Genomic DNA, 17,500 nt, shown 5'->3' on the forward strand with positions numbered 1-17,500 from the left:
ACACCTTACTAGTCTGGTGCCATCTTAGCCCAGATTAAACTGTAGTCCACTTCGACAATGACTCAATAAAACAAATATATTCTAAATAATACTAACCTTTACGTTCGATTGTGGTAACCAGTTTTGTCATGCCACCAGATTCGAGTTTAGCCAGTGTGAATAGTAAGAATTAGACTAGTATCGTTTAGTAGTTAGGTTTTGTTTACTTAAACCGTCTATTTAGCTGCTTTTTTTCGCTCGAGAGAATCACTATGGCGATTAGTCTGGTGCTTAGTCTATATGGCACGCTGGCATGCTGAGCACTACATGATGAGTCAAACAGCGAATGCAGGTTAGTGATATAATGCATAGCGTACTAGCTTTCAATATCTCAGGTGGCTGCAGGGGGAACGTCATCGCAACGTCCGGCTTGGTTACCCACAATCGATGTTAGAAACCGTCAAGAGTACCACTCAGTCTGCTGTCATATCTTCTGCTTCTTCTCAGGCTGGGGTGGCCGCTGCTGTTGGTGAGATAGCTAAGGACAACCAATACCAGGACATTGTGAATGATAATGGAGATTTTATCCCTCTTGTATGTGAGACCTTTGGTGTTTGGTCACCATATACCCTATCAATTTTAGGATCCATAGCTGACAGAACAACTGTTAAAAACGGTTTACCTCGAAAGTTTGCTAGGCGCCAACTTCTCCAGCAACTGTCTGTGACTTTGTGGAGGTACAATGCGAAAATGATACTCCGCCAGTATTCGCTTACTGCTGAGGACGAATTTCCTGACTTTGACATTGGTTAAGTTAAGTACGTAGGTAGTAATAAGTAGTAGTATGGTGTAGTTTTCAGTATGTACGTGTGTTATGTCCCTTATTCTTATCATGTTAGAAACCTGGCCTTTATAAGTGTTACAGCTGTCTTGTGAGACTCTCCCCACCTATTAGGTGAGTGGTACATAACAGTTATGCAACGTGTTCTGCCTGTATAAACGCACTTGCCTTCGGGCCTATCGCTCATGCGTTTATATCAGGCAGAGCACTCATGGCCGTTGTATAACTATATAATGCACTCGCTGCGGTTAGTGCAGTAGTACTATATACGAATTATAACTTTCGGCACCTATGAACTGCCCACGCAGAGTGGTACCGCATTATACATCAAGATAGCGTGTTGTGCTACTTGTGCAGCCAAGGAAAGCTGATGCGACAGATAGTTTTCTGACCGTTGTATTAGAATAGGTGACCACTCTATTAGGCCACTCCAACTTGATTCCTGTTTTCCATCCTGTCCAAACAAACTTTGCCATGTGAATGGCCAGTAAAACTACTACCCATGTACACAACTACACACACACATATTATTTCGTGTATGTCTATTACAGAAGATGGGCAATCCATGTTTAAATAACATGGACAAAGTTGCAAGTAAAATAGTCAGATTAACCAACATGCTTGCCCGCACCATGCACTCAGTCGTGTCTGATAAAAATCCAGACTAAAACAATCACCTTATACCTAAAAATACATCAATTTACAGAATAATGGAACATTCCAGCATTATTAAAAACCATGTTGGTGAACAGGAAACAGGAAGTCAATTTGGAATGGCCTTAGAGTATCTTGATCTTATTTCTGTAAAGAATGAACCTAGAAACAGTATATAATCATTGTGTTTGAAAGTTGTCTTATGCTGGCATAATGCGACATTTTGATGGGTTATGATTAGTGTTGTACTGATTCCCACTTTTTAGGGAAAACCGATATCCAATATAATTTTACCCTGTTTTACCGATACTTAACCGATAACCGATTGTAGTTCTGTACAAGTTATACTTGTGCATACTCCACTAAAAGTAGAGCTAGTAAAGCCAATGCTGTGAAATTGTACACTTAAAGTTGTTAGTCAGACAAGCAGGCTAGGGCCTGAACCATCCGTGTTTATCTTAGTGGTTACCACAAAACATAAACAAATTATCTAAGTACATACCAGAGCCTTTGACACCAGCCCTCTAGTGGTACTGCAGCTGCTGAAGCTGAATAGACTAATAGTCTGCTGGCCACAACCCATCACAACTGATTTCCCATTATGGTAAAAACAGCTAATTATTGGCTTCTACCAATTACCAATCTGGTACAACTCTAGTTATGATGCTGCAATAAACTTTTGTTGATATGCAAACAATCCCATCGAAAGACTATAGCTCGAATTCAATGCCTTACTATAAAAGTTAATTTTGTAATGTATTAGACAGTAAATTGGCCATATCCTTGTAATGCTGCAAGATATTTAATGCTATATACCCAGTGCTTTATTTTTATTAGCTATAAAACAGAATGTGCCATAAACGTAGTGGGGACGAATCTAAGATTTTTTGAAAGGGGGGGGACTGGGCTGGACAGCGACATAGGTAACTAGCCAGACATTAGAAGATACCAAGCTTTCTCACTAAGGCCCTTGTGGTAAGATTCATACAGTGAGTATCTATGGTCAAATAAGTTATATGGAGTAATCACTACATTGGAGTGCTTCGCACACTAGCATGCAAAGAATGCCAATCTAGGAGGGTATGGGGGCATTCCCCCCCCCCCAGGAAATTTTGGAAAATTAGGCCCTCTAAAGGTGAATCTGCATGAGAGTGGTTTTAGCAGTTTTTCAGTGGAAAATAATGAAACTTCAGTTTATATCATAAAAATTTACTTTTCCATTAAATCAACAACAAAGCAATATGTATTGAGTAGCTATCATGCAGCTACCAAGCATTTAGCTATAATAACTATACCATAATGTATCAGCTCTTCTTAGCCATGCTCTAATCAGCTAAATCTGTGAGGCAGAAACATGTATAGCTAAGTAGTAGTACTGCTGAACATCACAATTATTAGTATGCATGCTCCTTAGCCTAGGGACACTTTGATACCAATAAAGTGTACTGAAAAGCAGAATGCAGTAAAGGGTACTAGTAGCTATTAGCTAGTCCACTGGCAATCCTTATCCTATATTTGCATTTATGCAGGCTTTCTGAATTTACTGTTGTGATAGTCAACTTGCTACTAGATCTGCTGTTGGGGTTATGAAGACTGATCTATAGCTAGCTACAAATGCTAGCAACATAACTCACAGCATGCATGGGGTTATATCAGAAGAAAACTGATATAGACTTTATACATTCATAGAGAAAAGTGGGTGAATATGCTATAGCTGCCTTACGAGACTGTACATTACCAAGATTTCAGTTTGCTAAATGGCTGAGTTGGTAGCTACATATTATACTGATTCAGAAGCTGATAACTCTAACCAATTAAACCAACTACCACTTTTTGAATCATATAGTTCATTTTAAAATATAACATACTAATCACCTCTTACAGCCATTGTGGAAAACACTGCAAATTATCCGAATAAAAACAAATTACACTTTCATAACTGGAGATGCAACCCACAATCGAAACCTGTTTTTTGAAGAACTCTTGAGGAAAAGTAGGCTGTACTGTTCTGGAACAGAGTTGAAAAATAGGTATATTTACATAGACATGGTAGTGATGCATAGTCCTGAAATAATTAAGTCTGCTTTTGATACACATAGAAGATTTAGGGTTTTATTGGCCAAGCACTAACTTGGAAAGGGGGCCACATCCCCCTTAAATTCTCCCCTGGGTAGGTTTTCCAAAATTGGGTCACATATAAACAAATAAACTTAGCTACATATACTATGTGCATGCTGAAATAATCCCTATTCCTCATGCATAGATATAATTCCACACATGCACAACAGCAGGCACCTTAACCATATTGCATTGCGTGTTGTATGCACACAAAACTGTAGCTAGCTCTATAGTGTGCACTCTCTGTATGGATATACTGTGTTTTTCTCTTTCCCATTGTGTTTAAAAGTACTGTATATTATACATTTATGCTAGTAACTTATTATATAAGTTTTGACTTGTAACTGGTTCACTGTGCCATTTGTTTTTAATCTCATATCAGGCATCAAGACATGCTGTTATTACTTATTGGACAACATGGTATAGGTTAATAATGCAGTCAATTACTACAGTACATCATCAGAGTACTAGCTAATTTTGACTTTTATATTATGCATATTATGCTATTTTTAACTGGTGAACCTGTGCATACCACATTAGAAAAGAATGCATGGTGCCAGGCTTTTTGCTTTTGTCTTAACATGTGCACGTACACCTACTATCAATTGCTGAAATAGTGAAGTGGCAATCAATCTCAGCTACTGTATGTTCAGCCAATTACAAAGTGTTGCAAACAAAGAACACTATGAGAGGAAAACTCTGTCAATTTCCATTATACATAAACATAGGGAAGCCATCATGCAGCACTACTGCAAATTGATACCTTGCACTGTTAGCATAGATAATAGGAACACAAAGGAGACACAGGTATATAAGCCGATGAAACACGCATTGCATGTACTGCAGTATGCCAAAACACACCAACATCAAACAGTGAAAAAATCAAGCCCATAGCTTTAGTTGTTATGGAGTTATGCTTGTCCAAAAACATCAGTGAGGCAGTCAGTCAAACAAAGAAAATTCCAATGAATAACTTTGTAGCAATTTAACGTATTGGAAGTATGCATTTCAGGCTGTACTGAAGGTACTTTTGAGCTTGGTTATATTCAACCAATACTGCCAAGGCACCACGAAGGAATTGTGAGGCTGGTTTTAGGGAGATGATTTTGGCCAGAAAAGCCCAAGCCTTCATGATCCTAATATACAGTACTATTGTACTAAATGACACATGCAGTGTTTAAGTCAAATTTAATATGTAACTGGGCCTGGCCCAAATTATATCCCAGGTCATAAATATCTCAATATGAGAATAAAGTATCTGTCTTATCTAAAAAAGCAGGTGATAGGCTTAATAGATTTTGGAAAAGTGCATGCTCACAATATAGAAAGTTATGTTTATAAGTTCACACAAGTAGACAGAATTTGTGCACACATGGATTGGCTTGTTTAGGCAAATATATAACAAGGTTTGAAAAGCATTATAGAGCACACAATAAGTATTATTACTATTGTGCAAACATGTCTAACAAAGGAAAGTGCATGCATAAAAATCAATCATATGCCTACATTTAGCAGTACAGCTAGCTGACTATAATACGTATGTTCTGTGACTGAATATTATAATAAACAATTACTTTCGTGCTACAACAAAGCCATAGCCTCCAGCATCAGTTGCAATATTTCTCACTTCTATAGGCTTAGTCCAGAGGTCTGCATGAAGGACATCAAAGCCAATTTCTTTGTAATACCGTTCCACATCTTCCAAAGACAAAGAAAAAGAAGTATGATATAGCTTGTCTTCAAACTTATACCAAGTAAGCTCTAAACTTGTCTGTGACACAAAAAAGCCATTGGGAGTTATCATGTCATAAACTTTCTTCAAACCAATTTTATAATCTTCTAAGGAATCAAAACAAGTACCAAAACAAAAGCTACTGCTTAAAATATCTACAGGCACTTTAACAGCTGGAACTATCACGTCAGATTTTATGTCACATGGAATTACATGTAGTAAACCACGTAACTTGTCTTCACGTTCTAGCACAGCATCAAAATTGGTTTTACTTTCAAGCTTTCGTATAACATATTTAAAATAAGGTGACCAATCAAAAGCATCAGGATCCTTGCTTTTCCACATGGACACTTCATTTAAGTTGGTTTTCAAATAGTCAGCATGATATATCTTAGCCACATACGGTACAGCACTGACATATGTGTAAATACTAGGACCTCCTCCAACTTCCAGTAGAAGTGCAGTAGAATTATCCCACTCCTTGTGATACTTTTGATAGAAGTTGTGAAAGTATTGAGGCGTTTGTGGAGATATGAGTGAACCTGCAACCATTGGTGCATTCTCCTCAAGCACAGACAAAGGATAATGAAAATCCAAGTATCTCTTTGTGTCATTATAACGCTCCTCCGTAACACCTCTGTCACTGTACATTTATACACACTAATGCATACATATATAGTTACCATTATCAAGGGCGTAGCCAGGGGGGGTTCGGATGGTTTGGATGAACCCCTCTTAGTCAGAAGCAGAATTTTTAAATTGAAAATCACACTAAATCTTACAGCTCTGAGCTCTCTTGTAGCTACTTACACACTGGCATGGCTCTGTACTGCTTTGGAAGGTCCCAATGCATTATTTTTAATAGGTAGCAGCTGCAATAAACTTGAGTGGTCATGTTATATATGTGTGTCAGGTTAGCACAAACCATGAATAGTTGGTGTATATTTACATGATGAATGTTTTGTTTATTTATCACATGTTGTGGGCACGTGATGTATCGAATATATTATTGGAGTACAAGCCCAAGTCTGAAGTCAACAGCAGGACTGACCAAGAATAATGTATACCCGGAAGAAAGTATTGCCAACTATAATGTGGAGGGCTCCTGTCTAAGAAGTTCAGTGAAGTTGACTGTCAGTATAATATTACGTCAGTGTCTGGAAATGAAGATTAGTTAGTCAATATTACGATACACCCGTAGCTTTATAGTTCTATAAGTTGCATAAACTAGACAATGGGTAACCTGCAGTTCAAATCCTGGGGTTGGAGAAATTTTTTCCTTACTTTGGCTTCTTTTCTGTTTCACCTTATTTGCTATAAGTCATTTAAGTCTCAGCCCTTGTAATCATTGTTAGGTTAGGTAATCTTAAGGCTGCAGCACATGTTGCTGTCAAACCTTTAGTGCTGGTCACTGTAAAGCATTACTAATAATAACAACTGCAGTGTGTAGGTTTTAGCTAGTTAGATGCACAAACGGCACCTTTTAATGTCACTGCCCAAGGACACATTTTGTGTATGCATCATTTTCATTCAAATGTGGTTCAGGGGAAATACCCAAGCTTTCCTCCCAAAGACGTTTGTGCACTTCAAATCCAAACCCCCTTCCAGAAAATCCTGGCTACGCCCCTGATTGTACATACATGTATACCATTTTGACACATGCAGATTGAAGGAAACCACAGGATATTCATATCTTGACCTGAACACAGGGTGATATCATGATAATTGCCTTGTGGTCTGGGCGATATCATAATGTAGCCCTGACCACAAACCCCTGAGGAAGTACAAAGCATTAGATTCCTTTGATCCTATGTGCTGAGCTGCTTAAAGTTTACATTGTGGGCTTGAATTCGGCATACACTCTAATACATTAGTTTAGGTAAGTGTTCTCTTGAAGGAAAAGGTATTGTTTGACCACTAGACATCACTGAATAATTGTTCTAGCAATGTAGGGAAGTGTTTTTCTACACAGCACATTTCAACCACGTAACATGACGGCTCAGATGTTTTAAAAGTCAGTAAATTATACTTCAAAGTACTTACCTTAGCAGCCTAGGAATCCTAACAGGGTTAACGCTGTGGTTAGAAATAGAACCACTAAAACTAACAAAATTTTAACCCACAATTGTTTCTTTAGAAATGTACTGTGTACAGGCTGTAGTGTATGAATACAGTCCATTGCAGAAAATCATGCCGTATTGTGTAAGTATATTTCCTCCTTGTGAGTTAATCTTGTTGTGCATGCAACAGATTTTACAGAAACCACTAACTGAACCACAGTAATCCTTTTCCCTCATCCGACGACTGCTCTGGCATCAGAGTTACAAATGATTTTTGATCCCACCGTAGAATGTTTATTGTAAAGTTTTTAACAATCAGCTATAACATATGAATAGCATCTCACAAATACCGTAGCCCATGATTTTGTAATGTTTAGATACCTGTGTGTAATCTAATAGGGTGATATGGGTTTGTTTTTTTGTCTATTAGGTGAGCATGCTCAAGAGGTATATATTACTGATACCATTGCCACTTGGGATTTGCCTGATATATATGTATGCCTGTGCCCTTGGGCACATATATCAGGTAAATCCTAATATTATATACAGTTATACAATGGGCACGAGTGCATTTATACAGGCAGAGCATAAGTGCATGTTGTATAACTGCCACGTATGTACCACTCACCTAATAGGTGGAAAGATCCAATGCTGCAGCTACATTTCTTTTATATAAGGTAGAATGCCAATATTGATTATGGTGCTCTAAAACTAACAACATTATTACGTATCAAGCATGGCCTTGACCATAGAATCACATGGCAACACCACAATTGATTGTTATGGTGAGTATCAATTAGAATAATATTATTTTAAAAAGTGATTTGTTAAGGTGGAAGCTTTGATCAAACTAGTAAGGTATGTAACTACGTATATGTATGTAAATAGAGTTTTACCTGCCATGTTTGCCTCTTTGATCACCATTGGCTGCTTTTATATCGCATGTATAATGTACTGTAGTAGTGACGTTCCCTGTATGGCCCCACAATCGAATTTCGCATGTTAGGCTATATAAGAATTCGAGTAAACAGTGTAGCATCTTGCCACCTATTAGGTGAGGTGTTGTAGCAGCCTTAGCCACCGGCACTTGTGCAATATAGCACAAAACCCCAGCCAGTGCAATTTAGATATATTATTATACGTTATAATGCACTCGCTGCGGTTAGTGCAGTAGTACTATATACGAATTATAGCACTCACAGCGCCTTTGAACTGCCCACGCAGAGTGGTACTGCACTATACATCAAGGTGGCATGTTGTGCAGCAAAGGAAAGCAGATGCGACAGATAGTTTTCTGACTGTTGTATTAGAATAGGTGACCACTCTATTAGGCCACTCCAACTTGATTTCTGTTTTCCATCCTATCCAAACAAACTTTGCCATGTGAGTGGCCAGTAAATGACTACCCATGTACACAACCACACACAAACATGTACATATTATTTCGTGCATGTCTATTACAGAAGATGGGCAATCCATGTTAACATGGATAAAGTTGCAAGTAAAATAGTCAGATTAACCAACATGCTTGCCCGCACCATGCACTCAGTCATGTCTGATAAAACTCCAGACTAAAACAATCACCTGATACCTAAAATACGTCAATTTACAGAATAATGAAACTTTCCAGCATAATTAAAAACCATGTTGGTGCACAGGAAACAGGAAGTCAATTTGGAATGGCCTTAGAGTATCTTGATCTTATTTCTGTAAAGAAGGAACCTAGAAACAGTGTTGCTTTTTAAAAGTAACTAGTTACATATTACATATTACTTGCAACTGAACTATTTAGTTACAGTTACATATTACCCATAAAATAAAGTAACTATGTCACGTGATAAGATGGTAGTTTCACATGTGACTGCTTAAGGCTGTGACTCAAAGTAATATAATATTACATATTATATTACTTTGAGTCACAGCCTTAAGCAGTCACATGTGAAACTACCATCTTATCACGTGACATGATTTCGTTATTGGGCAATGTGCAAATCTTGGTTATAAGTAAGAAGCTGGTGAATAAGCTTCATTCAGTAGGTTTCAATACTTCGTTGTGGCTAGGCATTACTCAGTGGATTACTAACGAGATTAGTAACTTTGTTACTTGTAGTAATAATATTACGAAATATCAGACTCGTTACAGTAACTATATTACTTAGGTAACGCGTTACATTTGTAAGTAAAGTAACTTGAGTTATATTACCTGTTTTATAGCGTATTTTGTTATATTACTTAGGTACCACAAAAGTAATAATATTACATAATGCGTTACATAAGTAACGCGTTACTCCCAACACTGGAAACAGTATATAATCATTATGTGTTTTGTAATATGAAAATTGTGTACTGAGTCCATTATTTGCTGTGTTTGGTGTGCACATTGTAAAAATCCTGAAAGTTGTCTTATGCTGGCATAATGCGACATTTTGATTTAGTGTTGTGCTGATTCCCACTTTTTAGGGAAAACCAATATCCAATATATTTTTACTCGATACTTAACCGATACCTGATTGTAGTTCTGTACAAGTTATACTTGTGCATACTCCACTAAAAGTAGAGCAATGCTGTGAGATTGTACACTTAAAGTTGCTAGTCAGACAAGTGGGCTATAGGGCCTGAACCATCACTGTTTATCTTAGTGGTTACCACAAAACATAAACAAATAATCTAAGTACATACCAGAGCCTTTGACACCAGCCCTCCAGTGGTAAAAAAAGCTGCTGAAGCTGAATAGACTAATAGTCTGCTGGCCACAGCCCATTACAACTGATTTCTCATTATGGTAAAAACAGCTAATTATCAGCTTCTACCAATTACCAATCTAGTACAATTCAAGTTATGATGCTGCAATAAAATTTTGTTGATATGCAAACAATCCCATCGAAAGACTATATTATTTCAACTATAAAATTTTCACTGTTAGCCCCCAACACCTCAAAATTACTTGCTTCATTGCAGACTCTGTTATTCATAAATAAGGGAAGTAAAGAATCTTATAATATGGGCATGAAGCTCTTCAAATGACTGAGATGACAGGATAAGATGCACTTTATTAAAACCCATTAAGAACTTTTCTCATACATTCATATAGAAGAAACTGTTTAAGAGGAATCCTTTGAAGCAAGCAACTAGACAATTGATTTGTGGTTGAAGCCCTATTTATGTATAAGTACAAAATGCCAGTGCTTTTCTTCAAATAAATACTCTGTACACCATTAAAATTGTCATTATGGCTTGTAAAAGCAATATTGGTTAATGGTTATGTAACTCATCTCACTATGCAACAGCTATTTTATTATGGTTTTTTGTAGTGGTTTCTTTGTAATGATTCCTTTGTTTGTAATTTAATGGTTTCTTTGTCTTGTTTTTTTTTGTTTTTATAATGGTTAAATGAATGTGAATAACTGTGGGCTATGTGGTGTATGCTTTTGCCAACCAGCTTGCCACTACGAAAGTGTTACATACATGAATGCCATTGTATATAGAAATTCAAGGGCTTTGTTTTTGTGTATGGTTTGTCAGGCAAATTATGGATTCTAATGGGTGCACTTTTGCCTTATTTGTATATAACGCAAATATATACATGTATTTTCCATGCATTGGGCAGGAAACAATGGCTGTTGACAAGACTTCAACTGATTGGTGGGACCAAGCTAAAACTATAAAAAGGACATGAAATGGTTCTTAATGCATGCTTCATAAGAATCTAGGTTGAAATTTAGTGCTTTGCCAAATGTGACAATTTCCAACAGTCTTTTTTTATATGCCGCGTGACACTGCTGCACTCGCAGATCCACAACTACATGTAGCTACACTTTACCCATCGCAGTATATGAGAGTGAAAAACCATCATTAAGATGTTCAAAATACACAATTCAAAATTCACAGCACAAACATGGAAAGCAAGAGTACCAAAACATAATAACATACAACTGAGACAAACTTAGAATGACTAACTAAGGATATCATTATTATAGGCAGTGGCTATTCATCCCGCAGTGACATGAATAAAAAAAATTGGACAAAAAAACCTAAGAAATTGAAGAAGAAAAGGTCTGTGAGCGGGACTTGAACCCACCTCTCACATACTAGTTCAGTGCACTTTAGCTACTGCGCTGCCAGCTGTTAGTTTCCGGCTACCTTATATATGTCATTCAAGAAGAAACCTATATAAGAATACAGAAACTAAAGCTGAACCTGACCCTAACCCTAACTGACGTCTGCCTGTTAAGCATAATGATGAGACTTTCACTATTTGTATAACGCAAATACATGTATTTTCCATGCATTGGGCAAGAAACAATGGCTGTTGACAAGATTTTTTAACTGATTGGTGGGACCAAGCTAAAGCTACAAAAAAGGTAAGGTAAGTTTTTTGAGTGAAGCTAGCTAGGCTTTGCGGGACGCTCGCTCCAACCCTATAGCTAGCTAGCCGGGTGAGTCAGTTCGAGGCGAGCTAGGGTTGGCTCGGCTTTGTCGGGACGCTGGCTTCAACCCTAGCTCCCCTCGCACTCACCCCCAAAACGTACCTTCATTGCTACACTAGTGTGTTTGATACTCTATAGTTATGGATGACAGTGCCGGACGAATAGTGCGGAAAAAAATCGTGTCCGGCTGCCCGACGAATATAGCCATGCACTGTTACTGTATTATAAGTAGCTATGTCTACCACCGTGATAAGTGGTTAACCTTATTAGAAGTACGTTTACTGTGTGCGTCTTTACCTTGACTGACTGGCGGCTGATGAAAACAAACGAAAAATGCTCCGTGCGGACGCTTTGATGCCAGGGCCGCAAGCGATGATAAAAGGTCTGGACAACATGTTTGGTTGCAAGTTTAATCTTTTCAGTCGACAGCAAGAGAGGGTCAATGCCTCGAGCTCTCATTCATAAATGATCACGTTCAGTGCACATGTTAGGCATTCCAGTATCCGAGATTTTTTAATAAAAAAATTCTCCGTATATTCCCCAATAGAACCCTGGCACAAAATAACAACTCGTATTTAACTTGGGATTGCTCCGTCGTCCAAGCTCTAATGAGGACGAAAATCACTGTGGGGTTTGTCCACACGTTGATCATCATGAAAATCTTAGTTTTATCGTGCGCGTTACATATAAGTAAGTTTTGTGTTGTTTTGTAATCTTTTCAAGCCTTATAATGTATGTAGAATGCTTTAAAACTTTAAAAAACGTACTGTCGGGTGGAAGGTAGTCACTGGTGCTTACTTTAAAGTGCGTAGTTACTTCGCTCGGGTTAGCGATTTTCAGCTCCAGAGCAATCTTCTGATGGCTGTGTCATCAGCTCAAAAGTATAAACCACTTCAAAGTCGGCATAACAATACCATAATTGAAACCACAACTCCACCTTAGGTATTGTTGCATCATTGCGGCACCTCCACTTTAGTTGTTTATCTTTATAAGTTGTTAACTTGATGTTTTTACTTACTTGACATAGCCTCTTGCCTATAGGTATACACCATTGTATTGAGAAGTGTGCAATAGGTGAAACATATTTGCTCACCACAAAGTATACAAAGATAGCTGAGATCTGATACAATCTGAAGTTACTCTCATTACATGTACACACTTGCAGATAGAAGCAACTGCAGTTTCAAGATAGTCCAGATTGCTAGATGGCTTCCTGATTCAATTGTGCCATTTTTCCCTTTAAAATGTATGGGGAGCCTCGGAGAAAAAATGTACCTTTTTTCAGTTTTTAAGCACTGTGCATGCCAAAGTAGCTAATTCCAACCCAACAAACTATGTATTTCTGAGATCGGCAATCAATACTCTATCTATTGAGCATATAAAAAGCCCATTTTTCCAAAATTTAAAAATCGGGCTGGAATGCCTACACATGTGTAATTGGGGCGGGCCTGAGTGAGCCCCACACTAGAACCGGAATCAGGAATGGACGAAACAGGTGAAGAAGATACCAAAGCTGAACCCGACCCTAACGGTTTGCCTGTTAAGCATAATGATGTCTTTCACTGTCTGTATGAAGGTAAGGTTTTGGTGAGTTCGAGGCGAACTAGGGTTGGCCTGGCTTCGCCAGGACGCTCGCTCCAACCCTAGCTCGCTTCGAACTCACCAAAAACTTATCTTCATGCCAGCGTTGTAAGTGGACCAGTACTGTTGACCCGTTTAACCTACTGACCCAAATAGTAATCCGGATTTGACCCACATGTGACCGGTTTGAATAAAAATAGAGGCGTGCCTCAAGAGCTAGATTAAAAGTTCACAAGTTCCATTAGTTAGCCCTACACAAGGATTGTACAGCTTATCCATTAAGGTTATCTGTTGAGTTAGGTACCTTTCCAAAAAGTTTGTGCGCTTTACAATGTGTTGTGATGACTCCAATCGGTGCACTTATATCATCATATTTATATATAGCCACATCACATGTTGTACGATAACTGATTGTGGGTTTTAATTTGCTAAAATTAGCATATACTAATCTGTAACTCTGTTGCTACATATGTGCATATACATAACAGTATGTTCATTGTACATGTAATAGTTGTAACATGGGCATACATTTCAGGCAAACACAAATACCCCATGTTACAGCTAATATGTAACACTTCCTATCCGTATCAGGCTGATAGCCTGCACAGGGCAATCAATCACCCAAGCCAATACAAGTACAACCACTGGATGTATTATACGTATATGCATGCCTAAAAATTGGGATTGTGGGTCAGCAGCTAGTACAATTTGGTTACGTTCGGTTATGATAAACAGACAAATCATGGAGAGTTTCGGTTATGTGAGTTTAATGTTTTAATCAGTGCTATTGAATCATTTAGAGAGTTTATTAAATGCTTAGCTTGCTTGTAGAGTAGTTACTTCGTGCAGAGTGCTAACTTCGTGATGGGGACATGGTCTGTTTTCGTAAACGTGCGGAAACAATTGGTGAATAAGCTATAGCACTAGTTCTCACCTTAGCCCAACATTTTTCAACTCATAGGATAGCAAGGAATACAAAACACTCTCCATCTGAGTGGTTGTCATGACAAAATCCAAGTCATGCATACTAATCACGTCAGTATTACTCAATCCCCACAATCGATTTCGGCCTTGATGTCTACGTAATTGCTACCATGTAGCCCGGTCTACACTTCGTACGTATGTAGCCCGGTATATATTTCATATGTAGCCCGGCTAGCGGGCTACATATGAAATGTAGTCCGGGCAGTTGCTTTGATCTGCGATGAAACTATTACATAGTAACTTATTGCATCATTAGGAATATAACTAGAGGAATGTGAGCACATTTCCTCATTGTGTAAATAAGTTTGATCTCTATTTGTGTGTTTATTTTGCATTACTCTAATTTTGTGTCTTGGTAGGGAGAGACATTGGTCAGTGCAAAGAAAGTTCTTCTACTAACACTCCATCATTTGCCTCCAAAATGTGTCTTTAATGTGATCACCTTTGGAGCAGGTGAGTGATGTGTGTGTGTTTTAAGTATGCATACAGTACATGAGGTCTTGTGATGTACTGTAACAAATCCTTAATCTTGTATCATATATATGTATGCGTGGTTTAAGAAATGTATGGCAAGAATGTGCGTGTGTATGTACATGTACAGTAATATGTCTCTATGGTGACATTTTGTTGATTTCCAGCTTATGATGAGCTGTTTCCTTCCTGTCAGCCAAAGAGTAAAGAGACTGTTACAGCTGCCACTAACTACATACAGGTACATATAATACACAAGTCTATATATCCAATACAATACTTGTAGGATGCTACAGCTACTATGGGTAGTACAGATGTGTGGAGACCATTGAGGTCGCTACTGCTATTATCCAGTGGAAATGGTGCAGACTCGTCCACTCTCCCTCCTCGTAATTTGTTCCTTGTGACTGATGGACATATGACAGAAGAACAGCCAACACTACAGGCCATCAGACAAGCAGTACACACCACCAGGGTGTTCACTTTTGGAGTAGGGTAAGTTTGTGATGTGTAACTACTAGTGTTTGAGTGTGTGTTTGTGTAGGAAAACTGCTAATCGTCACTTTCTGAAGTCCATGGCTAGAGTTGGTGCAGGATATGAAGAGTTCTTTGATCCTAAGACCAAGTCAAAATGGCAAAGAAAAGTGTGTGTAGTTAGTATATGCTTTATTACATGTCTGGACATACTCAGGTGAAGTCACAACTGAGCAAGGCATTTGAACCAGCTCTCACATCAGTGAAAGTGATGTGGCAACAGTTTGATGAGAATGCTCCTAAACCACTCCAGGTTATTATCTGTGAAGTACTATATCATATAACACAAAATTCATTACCTTGGCAGTAAGGTGTGTTTAAGTAGTATCCACAAAGTCATTCTTGGTTTGTTGAAATCTACTTCAACAACTGCTATCAAAAATGACACAAGTTATGAAAATAATACTGACGAATGGTGGTTTGGTGACGAACCATCAATTCACCAAATTTAGTTTATCACCTGGTAAATTAGCATGGTTCCTTGCATACAAATGGGCGTGGCTCATGACAGAAACTGCCTGTTGTAAGACTAGACTAGTGCTTGTACTCAATTAGTGGGTGTGGCTCCATGTAAGCTTACAGACAGCAACAGACACCATTGATAAATGGGTGAGGCTCTATGCATGCCTACAGACAGGATCCTGATAAGTGACCACGAAAGAAACAGGACCCGGATATTCTATAAAGCAAGTCGAACCTGGGATGACCCAACCTGGTTTCAATCATGAAAGCGATCCAGCCAGATGCACACAGTGACTGAATCCATAAGGTACAGTAGCACAAAAAGGATTGTACAGGATGTATGCTTTGTCCTTCTGTCAGCTTACACCACGTACAACCTTGTGTAAAATAGTACACCGTCAATTTTTTATGAGAACATTTTGCCAAATTAAAATTTTGCCAATTGCAATTCTATAACAAATTGCCAAAATTGATATTAGTGTCACCAATAGTTGCTGTTATTTGGTATGCTCTGTGCATGTTCAAAGTTTGGATTTGCATACCTTTTCTAACAGTTCACTTCTTTATGACAAGCAAACTTGAAAAAAAATAATTGTTTCCACAGATGAGAGAAATGTTTTCCTACCTGTTCAATACACATAACAATAAGTTTTAACTTTGTGTACTGGTCATCTTCTAACCACTTTGGTGCTATTATGCATTTTGCACTTTTATATATAGTCAACTATCATCTTATGTGTTATTGGTTTTGACTGTGTTATACAGAGAAAAAAACATTGTACTGGTTATGTATCCTCCAAGCTTCATAGCATGCTTCAACTGTTTGTGTATGTTTACTTGCGTGTGTGCAGTGATTTAGTACAGTAGTTATTGGTACGTATAACTGGCTTCTATCCCACCAAGATTTCAAACTCTGTGATGTTCTAGTTTTTAACACCTATTTGTTTCCTTTGAGCACATTCCTATAAGCACATATGTACATAGCAACACCTTAATGGATGGTACAGAATCTTTGAAATATGGCTTCAGTGGGATATGTAATAGCTGTAGCATGGGCACGAGGGATTTGCCTGATGTGTATGCCCAAACCTGAGGACTGCGGGCATATATATCAGGCAAATCCAAAGTGCCCATGTTACAGTTAATAACATTTTCATTTCAAGCTAATAACCTGCTCAGGTAAGTAATCACCCATGCCAATACAAGTGTAACCGCTGGATTCATTTTATATGCATGCTTGAAAGATTTGATAATGGCAAGACGGTATGTAATGTTGTAGCTACATTTGTTCTAATGAATGGACAAGTCCTAAGGATATCATGGAAAAGTCAAGTTGGGCGAATCTCGTGGAATTTGCAAGTGTTTTAATGCTATTTTTGATTGATTACAACATGTACTAAAGGCTTAAAGAGGTAAGTTTCATTGTAGAGTGGTTAACTCGCTTTGTATCACAGAAAGGCAAGAATACTGAAATTCCTTTAATTATCTGATCGCTTCTTGTGGCAAAACTCCGATTCATGCATGATAATAGTCACGTGAGCATTAGTTTATTCTCATAATCAATTTCAGTCTGAGCCTTTATAAAACAAACAGGACAGTACCACTATACCTCATTCACATCAAGGCTGTACTTGCTTTGATGAAAGTGGCTTGCTCT

General features: G+C 38.1%; 2 protein-coding genes and 1 long non-coding RNA gene across 3 annotated transcripts in view; 2 read left to right on the forward strand and 1 right to left on the reverse strand.

Annotated features, from left to right (window-relative positions):
* The first annotated feature begins 29 nt into the window (after positions 1–29).
* Positions 30–881, forward strand: LOC136258405 (uncharacterized). The gene is made up of 3 exons (XR_010702780.1): positions 30–331; positions 385–573; positions 623–881. It is a non-coding gene; the product is annotated as an uncharacterized lncRNA (long non-coding RNA).
* A 4,381-nt stretch (positions 882–5,262) lies between these two features.
* Positions 5,263–12,275, reverse strand: LOC136258402 (nicotinamide N-methyltransferase-like; the record flags this gene model as incomplete). Its single annotated transcript, XM_066051717.1, is given in 2 exon segments — positions 5,263–5,967; positions 12,109–12,275. Coding segments are annotated over 2 exon segments (803 nt in total), but the record flags the coding sequence as incomplete, so codon positions are not given.
* LOC136258398 (protein mono-ADP-ribosyltransferase PARP4-like) overlaps positions 8,113–17,500 on the forward strand; it is a 38,650-nt gene continuing 29,262 nt past the window's right edge. The window contains exons 1-7 of the mRNA XM_066051714.1: positions 8,113–8,169; positions 8,217–8,242; positions 14,736–14,829; positions 15,015–15,088; positions 15,134–15,342; positions 15,392–15,491; positions 15,539–15,634. Of these exons, the coding sequence (XP_065907786.1) occupies positions 8,121–8,169; positions 8,217–8,242; positions 14,736–14,829; positions 15,015–15,088; positions 15,134–15,342; positions 15,392–15,491; positions 15,539–15,634 (648 nt within the window). The 5' untranslated portion in view covers positions 8,113–8,120. The remainder of the gene's footprint in view (positions 8,170–8,216; positions 8,243–14,735; positions 14,830–15,014; positions 15,089–15,133; positions 15,343–15,391; positions 15,492–15,538; positions 15,635–17,500) is intronic.

This window comes from Dysidea avara, chromosome 6 (genome assembly GCF_963678975.1).
Source record: "Dysidea avara chromosome 6, odDysAvar1.4, whole genome shotgun sequence".
NCBI classification, from domain to species: Eukaryota; Metazoa; Porifera; class Demospongiae; order Dictyoceratida; family Dysideidae; genus Dysidea; species Dysidea avara.